General features: G+C 39.9%; 1 protein-coding gene across 1 annotated transcript in view; it reads left to right on the plus strand.

Moving 5' to 3' along the window:
- The window catches only part of Ttbk2 (tau tubulin kinase 2), a 97,537-nt gene that overhangs the window by 82,278 nt on the left and 4,582 nt on the right, over window positions 1-10,677 (plus strand). The window contains exons 12-14 of the mRNA XM_055629173.1: window positions 3,545-3,756; window positions 5,093-5,681; window positions 9,360-10,624. Of these exons, the coding sequence (XP_055485148.1) occupies window positions 3,545-3,756; window positions 5,093-5,681; window positions 9,360-10,624 (2,066 nt within the window). The remainder of the gene's footprint in view (window positions 1-3,544; window positions 3,757-5,092; window positions 5,682-9,359; window positions 10,625-10,677) is intronic.

Below are 10,677 nucleotides of genomic sequence, written 5' to 3' on the forward strand. Positions count from 1 at the left end.
CTGCTCAGCCCTGAACATACACATAACATCATGGACCAAGCAGATTGGTTTAGGTATTTAGGAAGGTACATACATATATATGTAATGACAATAGATGCCATGAATTTGAGAGTTGAGAGAGCAAAGGGTTCATGGGGAGATTTGAAGGGAGGAAGGGAAGGGGGCAAATGATGTCATTATATTTTATTTAATTTTTATCCACTAAATAATCCCACTAGTTTATTATTCTCAGTTTTGAGTGTAAGGTAGAACAAAGTATTGCTAATTATTTTAAAATTTGTTTAGCTTTTTTTAAGTATAGAACCTTTGCCTCCAAGTATGTAGATATTTGCACCAATGTGTATCTGGGATCTCTGGAGGTCGGAAGAAGGCATCAGGTCCCCAGGAACTGGAGTTACGGATGGTTGTGAGTCCCCCTGTGAGTGCCTGGAGCCAAACTCAGTCCTCTGCCAGTGATCTTCTCTGCTACCTCTCCACTGAGCCACTTCTCCAGCCCCCTTGAGAATTACTTTAAATTACTTTAAATATGAAATTGTGATATTTTTGCTAATGTGGTCCAAAATGCTCAGGCTTAGGTACCAAGCATTAATATTTGGTGTGTTTTTGTGGAAAAGATATAGGTATTTAAAACAAGTCAGGAGTAGGAGTGTTGACTTAATTGTAGATCACTTGCCTAGCATGTATGAAGCCCTAGGTTCCATCCCTATCACCACCATAAAAGAACAGAAGAAAGGAGGAAGGATGGAAAAACAAATAGAAAAGAAGCATCTGTAGATCCCTGTTCCCTTTCTTGACTCTGATCAGTGGAGCTCTGCACATGGCCTTGGTGAACTGTCTCTAATAAGGTGGAGATGCCAGGGAGCGAGAGATCAAAGATCACACTTGATCATGAACTGATAAGTGGATGATAAATAAAAGATAAGACTTTCTTCATTAGAATTGTAAAGAGGTACACTTGTGAGTATGGGAAGAAAAATTCATGGACTTTTAACTATTTTAGGCAGATAATCCCCAGACTTTTCTTTGGTCTCATTGTTTATTTGTTCTTTTCCTTTTGTGAAAGATAATATTGAAAAGGCCTTCACTACAGTAGCAGTTGTTGTCATGTGCTATTGAAATGTTTTTTAGAAAGTTTAGTTGGGCTAGATTTGTGGCACACCTTTAATCCTAGAAGTTGGGAGGTAGGGAGGCAAGCAGATCTCTGTTTGAGGCCAGCTACGGCTACATAGTGAGACCCAGTCTCAACACCAACAAATGGTTTAATATGGAAAAAGGTTGAGGCTTAGCTCGGCCTTACAAATGTGGTTGGTAGAAAGTTGGCTAGTCACACTTTTATAAGTGAGACTATATCTTCTCAAAATCATCTGTGGTAATTTTGAGGAGTTTGTCCTATCTTTGTACGTTTATTAAATTATGTAAGTAAAACTTTGAGAGGGGAGGGTTGCATGGGGATAAAAATGAGAACAAAGCATAATGATATATATGTATGAAAATATCAGAGCCAGTTCTTTATATGCTATCCAAAAGATTATCTTAATTTAAGGAGGATCTGGAGTGTTGGCTCAGCAGTTAAGAGCTTGTACTGCTGTTGCAAAGGACCTGAGCTCAGTTCACAACATAACCACGTCCATTGGCTTCCAGACTTTAACCCAGCCCTAGGAGAGCTGATGCCTTTGGACTCTTTAGAGCAGCTATACTCCATGTGCATATACTTACACACACGCACACACAGGCATGCAATTAGAAATAAAAATACTCTTTTATTTAAGTGAAACGTTATCTTTTTAAAAAAGAAAAAAATCTTTAACAGTATATTCTTAGTGTGTTTGGGCTTCTAATAATAAAAATATCATGAAATAGGTACTTTGCAAACAAAAGAACTTGATTTCTTATAGTCCTGGCTTCTCAAAAGTCAAATATCAAGGCAGATTTGGGGGTCTCTTTAGGACCCTCTATAAGGACACCAATCTTAGAGGACTCTGCCTCAGTGACCTTGTCATCTCCCAAATACTCCATTTTCTTTGTTTGGAATTAGGAGTTCAGTACGTGAACTTCAGCATGAGAATAGAGAGGCTCAGATTCTACCCTTCCGGACATACTTTCAGTCAGTTGTAAAAGCATTAATGCAGCAGTGTGATCTGACTATTGAGTGAATGTTGTCTACATTCAGAGCAACCAGGAATGTATTGTAAAAAGTAGGGTCCAGTATTGTGTGTGTGCTGCTGGAGACAGAACTCAGGACCCAGTCACGCTAAGCACAATACTATGGAACCATACCTCAGACCCTTGGTATCTGATTTTTGTACAGTCAACTCTGGCAGTCCTTAAGGCACCAGAACAACTGGATTTTAATTGTTTGTTTGTTTTTTTTTTTCTTTCAATTCTTTATTTTATGTGTGTATGTGTTTTGTCTGTTTGCCTGGTGCTCACCGAGGTTAGAAGAGCATGTCAGAGCCCCTGGAACTGGAGATAGAGACAGATGTGAGCCGCCATGTGGGTGCTGGGAACTGAGTCCAAGTCCTGGATGAGCAGTTGAGTGCTAGTGACTGCTGAGCGCTCTCTCCAGACCGAGAGCTTTGATTGTTTGGATTTGTTGGTTGGTTTAAGACAGACTCTGTGAAGCCTGGGTTAACTCCCTTTGTATTACTCCATGCCCAGACTTCTGCTTTGCCCTAGCAGCTGCTGGAAGCTTCTTGTTCTAGCTCAAGGTATTGGTTTTGTTGTTTGTTTTTATGGAAGGAAATTAGAAAGGGGTAAGAGAGTGTTGATAGTCTCTTCTAACTCTTGTGATGTCTGTATGTCTCAGAGATAACATCCTTTATTTAGTTTAAGTATAGTAGGGTTCTGCAAGCATCTAAGTAGAAATAATGTAAGAAGTGAAAGTTTAAGCATTTTTAGACTATTCTTGTACCAAAAATTGTTTTAAATAAGTAAATTAATATTAAAACTGAGTATAAACCTAGTATAAAAGCTTGATAAACAGAAATTTAATAAAGTGAAACCATTACTCTCTAAATACTTTTACTTATTTTTAGTTATACATAACATATGTATGTGCAGGTACCTGTGGAGGCCAGAGGCTTCAGATCCATAGGAGTTGGAGTTACAGGTGGTTGTTGAGTCACCTGATGTGGTGCAGGGACTCAAACTCTAGTCCTCTACAAGAGCAATAGATGTTCTTAACTGCTGAGCCATTTCTCCAGCCCCAGAGTCAAAATACCTTAGTTTTCTGTGCTGGCGAGGGGAGTCAGGAGGTAAAAGTGCTTCCTACCTAGCCTGGCAGCCCACATGTAAGGAGAGTCAACTCCCACAAGTTATCCTCTGACCTCCATAGTCACGTGTGGTAAGGGCACATATGCACGTATATACAGTAAGTAAATAAGCAATTATATTTATGTATATAAGTATAATTCTTAAAGTTAAAATTTTAATTTTCTGAAAACAAATATAATCATTTGTTATTATTTCAAAGACCAGTTATTTCTCCCATGTATAATTATTGGAATATTTTTCTTGATTCTATTTTGTATTTTTTTTTCCTTAGGCTGCTACTGAAGAAGAAAATAGCCATGGTCAAATAAATGGTATTCTCAATGCTCCAAGCCTTGGTTCACCTATTCGTGTGCGATCAGAGATTACTCAGCCAGACAGGGATGTTCCGCTAGTGAGGAAGCTACGTTCCATTCACAGCTTTGAGCTGGAAAAGCGTCTGACACTGGAACCAAAGCCAGACACTGACAAGTTCCTTGAGACCTGGTATGTAATGTATGTTTTTCCTTTCTCTTTCTTTTGAAAGCTTTCATGTTACGATTATTATTATATTTTATATCTATTGTGTAAATTCTTTCAAATAAGATATTTTTGTGTTTCTATAACACTGACTCCATTAAGTTTCCATTTGTTCATTTGGTTTTTTTTCTTTCTTTTTGTTTTGTTTTTGTTTTTCAAGAGAGGGTTGCCCTGGCTGTCCGGGACTTGCTTTGTACACTAGGCTGGCCTCGAACTCACAGAGATCTGATTGCCTCTGCCTCCCAAGTGCTGGGATCAAAGGTGTGTGCCAGCACTGACTGTCTTTATCCTCCTTCTAAATGTGACTGTCTAATATCATTACAAATTATACCAAAGTCTTTGTCTTTGAGAGTTGCTAACTTCCTAAAACCAGATATAGTAAGAAAATGAACATATATGCAGTGACTTTGTCAGAAAGTGAATTCTTGAGGCAACACTTTTGGATACAAAGGGCACAATAAAGGCAGCATTAGGCAGGAATGAGGGGAACACACAGAAAAGATGCAGTAGAAAAATACATATTAGTAAGTTTATCATCGTGCCCTATGGTACTCACATCTCCCAGGTAAGAAGGAAAGCTAAACTTTATATATATACTTTACACATACATATATATATAAAAGTGCTGCTTTTGATCCATTAGGTGCATTCTCCCTATAACAAATTTTGTTAACAAGATAGCAATGAAAATGTAAGAAGATTTGAGGTCCATTTACCAATTATAAAAGGATTCAAGAGAATTCAGAGATAGTTGTATGTGGTAATGTACACTATAGTCCCAACTCTGGGACTGTTGGCAATGAAATGTTAGGTTAAGAGAGGCTATGGAGATTTTGGCTGGGTTTATAATTCAGTTGGCAGAGTACCAGAACCACATACAAGTGTGTGTGGTAGTACATGTCTGTAATCTCAGTTTTAGGAAGGTACAGTTAGGAGGATCAGAAATTTAAGGTCATCTATTATTATATATTTACATATGATCAAAAGGATGGACTAGACTTGAACTATGATTTCATCAATTTTGAATTACAGTTAAGATGAGAAATATATTTAAGAGAGCAATAAGAATAAAAAGTTTGGCAAGGAGTTAGACTAACAAGAGAGACTTTAAAAGTGGATAGTGTTGGGGGTAGAGCAGAATTGCAAGTAGAGAACATTATCAACCCTGTGGAATTCTTCCTGCTTTTGCATATGCACCCATCATACTTTTGTAAGAATGGTAGTTCCATATTCAGAGTTTGTCAATATATATAACAAATGTTTCTCTAAGGACAATTGAGTAACTTCTTTCCATTTTCTTAAGCATGGAAAAAATGCAGAAAGATTCCAGTGCAGGAAAGGAATCTGTTCTCCCTGCTCTGCCTCATAAGCCTTGTGTTCCTGTTGTGCCCCGCACTGACCACATCTGGCACTACGATGAAGAATACCTTCCTGATGCCTCCAAGCCTGCCTCTGCCAACACCCCAGAGCAGGCAGATGGTGGCGGCAGCAATGGATTTATAGCTGTTAACTTAAGCTCTTGCAAACAGGAGGTTGATTCCAAAGAATGGGTGATTGTGGACAAGGAGCAAGACCTTCAGGATTTTAGGACAAATGAGGCATTAGGCCATAAAACAACTGGAAGCCCTTCAGACGAGGAGCCGGAAGTGCTCCAGGTCCTTGAGGGGCCACCTCAAGATGAAAAGCTCCAAGTAGGTCCTTGGACCGACAACCACCACCTGAAGAAGGAAAGCTCAGGGGCGGTCTTAGCACTGTCTGCTGAGTGCCCTGCTACTGCTGCTTCAGAACTCTACACGGATCGGCTAGATCTCCAGGCCGGAGCTGCAAGCCAATTCATCGCAGTGACTCCCACAAGTCCAATGGAGGCACAAGCAGAAGGGCCCCTGACTGCGGTAAGAAGCTGCGTATGTCACTGTCTGTGTTACGTGTTCAAGGTGCCATTGAGAAAAGCCTGAGCCGGGCATGGTGGCATATGTCTTTAATCCCAGCACTTGGGAAATAGAGGCAAGTAGATTTCCATAAGTTTGAGGCCAGCCTGATCTACACAGTGAGTTTCAGGATAGGACAACCAGGGCTACACAGAGAAACTCTGTCTCAAAAAACAAATCAGAAAGAAAAGAAAAGTCTAGGGCTGAGCATGCTTACACAGTTTTTAGGAGGTAGAGGTAGGTGGATCTCTGTGAGTTTAAGGCCAACTTATTTTACATAATAAGTTCCAGGACAGCCAGGGCTATATAGTGAGACCTTGTCTTAAAACAACAACAAAAATAAACCAAAAACAAAAAATAAAGAAAGACAAGGGAGATCACTCAATCATTAAATTTCTTGCTATGCATACATATGGACCTGGGTTCAGATACTCAGCACCCACATAAAGCCCAGGCATGGCAGTACACGTGTGATTTCAGCACCAGGAAGTGGGAGACAAAGACAGATAGACTCCTGGAGCATGCTGGCCAGCCAGTCCAACCAGTTCACTAAGCTCCAGATTTAGTGAGAGAGCCATGTTTGTCCACATACATAATCACATTCTTCTGTTGTTTTGTTTTGTTTTGTTTTTTGAGATTTATTTATTTATTATATGTCAGTGCTCTGTTTTCATGTCACCAGAAGAGGGAATCAGATTCCCTTACAGATGATTGTGAGCCACCATATGGTTGCTGAGAATTGAATTCAGGACCTCTGGGAGAACAACTGGTGCTCTTACCTGCTGGGCCATCTCTCCAACCACTATAAACACATTCTTACGCACATGCACATACATGCACACATACACACTTTAAAAAAGAAAGGCTAGCTGGGGATGGTGGTCCACAGCTATAACCCCAGACTTTAGGAAGCTAAATAAAGAGGACCACGTAAATTCCAGCCTGGTGTGGGATACATAGCTCTAGGCCAACCTGGGTTACATAAGGAGATTTTGTGTCTAAGTAAATGAATAAACAAAGGAAAGAAAAGCAGAAAAAAGAAGGTAGGTTAGTTGGTCAGTTAAGACTGTGCAATTAGAGGTTTAAGTTTAGCAAATGGGTATGTATAAACTACATTCTTTACACTAAGTTCTATAGTGAGGCTGCAATAGGGGAAAAAATAAAAACCAGAGGTACTGGTACACACCTTTGATCCCAGCACTTGTGAGGGCAGTGGCAAGTGGATCTCTGAGTTCAAGGTCAGTCTGGTCTATAGACAGCCAGAGTTACATAATGAGATGCTATCTCAAAAAATTAAAAAAAAAAAAATTAAGTGAATTTTGCTTTTGTTAGTATCGAATTTAACAAATTAAGTATCATAACCTAATTTTGCAATAATTTATAATTAGACTATAGCATCTGCCTATTTATGTGTTTATGTATACAAATTATTCTAAATTTTTTTTATCATTCTGAAGAATTTCATTACATATCTGCTAAGAAAGGCCTGTGTTTAATGTAGTTTGTTCTTTATATATTGGTAACAAGCCCAAGGCTTTAAAAAAAAAAAAATCACTACCCAGAAATTTCTCTTTCTACATTTCCCTTAATAGCAAGATGCCTACTATGTAAAATGCAGAATTTCAATTCTGGGTTCTAGAACTTCTACTTTTCTAAGGCTGGTGTAGAATGAAGTCTTCATTTTGAAGTGTTTGAAGACAGTTGTGACTAAATTTTCTGAAAAGAAACCTTTTGGGGGAACAGTACTGCCAGCCTGTAGCATTTCATTGAGAACAGTTGCCCTGTTGAAGGTAAACAGCAGCTTTGTGAGCAGGAGGGAAAGGAATGTGGTGTAGCCTACAAACACACTTGTTTTAATGAGGTGGCAGGCACCTGCATAGTCATTAAGTAGCCTTCCTTCTTTTGTTTTTATTTGTTTTGTTTTTCAAGACAGGGTTTCTCTGTGTAGCCTTGACTGTCCTAGAACTCCCTCCATAGATCAGGCCCCCCTCCCCTCAGACTCAAAGATCCACCTGTCTCAGCCTTCTGTGTGCTAGGATTAAAGGCATGGGCCACCACTGCCTGGCGTAGCCTTACTTTCTAACATACTAGCCTCAGCATTGTTCCCCAAATTGAAATAGTTTTTGTTAAAACACATCTTGATGTGTTTTGATGCCAGTGAACACTTAGTAATAACTTGTCAATAAATAAATGACCTTGTTTCTCCAGTCAGAGTTTAGTTAGTTGATCTTCCTTCCCAGCCTCTCGAGGCCTGCTTTGTACAATTGTTTGTAGCATAGGGAAAACTAGCCCAAAGGAGTAAGCTAGGACTAATTAGAAGTCTAGTACAAATAGAGTTCCATCTGGCTTAGGATTTTTATTCATTTATTATTTATATAGTATTCTGTCTGCATGTATACCTGCACACCAGAAGAGGGCACCAGATTTCATTATAGATGGTTGTGAGCTACCATGTGGTTGCTGGGAATTGAACTCAGGACCTCTGGAAGAGCAGGCAGTGCTCTTAACCCCTGAGCTCTAGCCTTTGCTTAGGATTTTTAGGTCATGCCTGTAATCCCAATATTCAGGAAGCCAAGGAAGAAACATTGCTGCATGTCCTAGGCCAACCTTAGCTACAGAGAAACTCACTATGTAGACCAGGCTGGCTTTGAACTCCCAGATATCCATGTTTTTACAAGTGCTGTGTTTAAAGGTATGTGCCCCACACCTGGTCTCTACTGGTTTTGTTTTGTTTAAGTTTATTTTATATGTACGGGTGTTCTGAACCCAAGTCATCTGTCTTGGGATTCCCCTGAAGCATCCTCGGGACTGTAGCTCCTTATTTTTATTTTAACGGAATCTTAGAGCATAGCTTGGGTTGACCTGGAACTCAAATTCCTTGAGCCTCAACCACTCAAGTGCTGGGATTACAGATATATAGCACCATGCCTGTCCTATTTGGGAGTTACTTCACATGTCATTCAGGTGATTTTCTGCCTAGACTTAGGGCAGGGTTTACATGTCTGCCTACCTAATTATGTTCCTGACACACAGTGAAATTGATCTCAAACACCTTAGCTGACTCTGGACCCATACCAGAATTTTTATATACTTGGATGGAGAATGAATCTAAACCAAATCTCCCATAACTACTCTAGTTTCGTTTGGATTTGAATTTAGAATTGTTTGGTTGTTTTCCTAGGACTTAATGATCTTCATTAAGTGATCTAAGTTAATTTGATTTCTCCAAAATGCCTTTTTAAAAAAAAGATACTGAATTGTATTCACAATAAAACTGACCTTAGTGTAATGATAATAGAATTTACTCATTATAGGCCACCCATTTGTAAGGACCATGCAGCCTTTTGAAGTCAGTCTCTGGGGCCTAGAACATGTTTTTCAGGAACTAGCAGAAAGAACCTCCCGGGGAATTGTTTGTTCCGTGTAGCACCTTTAAGGAGAGCTTGGATGTCCTTCATTTTTATTCACAGTCGCTCATTTAGTATGAGTTGGGAAAAGCTGGTTTACATTTTTATACATTTTATATTATTCTTATAAGTTGAAATCTGATGTATTATATCTCAAACTATGCATTGATACACCACATAACTGGATTTTTTTGTTGTTGTTTTTGTTTTTACATTTTTCTCTTTGCTTCTCCAGATTACAATTCCTAGACCTTCTGTGGCATCAACACAGTCAACTTCAGGAAGTTTTCACTATGGCCCACAACCAGAGAAAAAAGATCTTCAGCCCTTGGAGCCCACTGTGGAACTTTACTCTCCAAGGGAAAACTTCTCGGGCCTGGTTGTAACAGAGGGTGAGCTTCCTAGTGGAGGAAGCAGAATGGATTTAGGACTTCAGATAGATCACATTGGTCATGACATGTTACCCAATATGAGAGATGGTGACACATCTCAAGACTTGGGACTAAAAAACCTTCCTGACCATAATAGATTAGTTGTGAAAGAATTTGAAAATCTCCCTGGAGAAACAGAAGAGAAAAGCAATCTTCTGGGCTCAGAAAATGAAGATGAAAAGTTAAGCAAAGGACAGCATTGTGTTGAAATTTCTCTCCCAGGAGATTTAGTAAGTGCAGGTAGGGATCATTCAGCTACCACAGAACCTCTTGATGTGTCAAAGATACAGAATTTCAGTGTGGTGCCAAATCAGGAAAAAAACCATGAGATATTGAAGCTTTTGGCAGTTGGAACTTCAGAAATTTCTCCACAAGTCATTGACCCACATGCTGAAGGGCAGATAGACCAGGTGGCAGCAATGCAAAAAAATAAGCTATTTAAGGATGAAGACATTAAGTGTGAAGACTTGCCAGGGCATCAGGGAGACCTCTCTACTTTTTTGCACCAAGAGGGTAAGAGAGAGAAAGTTATCCCTAGAAATGGAGAGCTGTATCATTGTATCTCACAGAATGAGCATGGTCCTACCACCCGAAAGGACATGTTTCGCTCATCCTTTGTAACCAGGCACAGCCGGATTCCTGTTTTAGCACAAGAAATAGACTCAACTTTTGAACCATCCTCTGCAGTCTCTGCAAAAGAAAAGCTTCTACAGAAGAAAGCCTATCAGCCAGAGCTAGTCAAACTTCTGGCAGAAAGAAGGCAGTTACAGTCTTTCCTGGGGGACCTCCCAAGTGCCTCTGATATGCTGAGAGAGGAGAAACTAGCTGCTGTTCCCTTTCCTGAGGACGAAGTCTTCACTCCCTTTTCAAGACTGGCCATAGATTCCCACCTGAGTAGGTCAGCTGAAGACAGCTTTCTGTCACCCATCATCTCCCACTCTAGAAAGAGCAAGATTCCAAGGCCGGTATCCTGGGTCAGTACGGATCAGGTGAACAGCTCAGCTCCACCTCACTTCTTACCTCGGCCACCACCAGGAAAGCCACCCAACAGGCCTGGGGTAGAAGCCAGGTAATTCTTCATGCTTTCCGTGTGTGTGTGTGTGTGTGTGTGTGTGTGTGTGT

The sequence above is a fragment of the Psammomys obesus genome, unplaced genomic scaffold, assembly GCF_907164565.1.
Source record: "Psammomys obesus unplaced genomic scaffold, mPsaObe1.curated_primary_1811, whole genome shotgun sequence".
NCBI classification, from domain to species: Eukaryota; Metazoa; Chordata; class Mammalia; order Rodentia; family Muridae; genus Psammomys; species Psammomys obesus.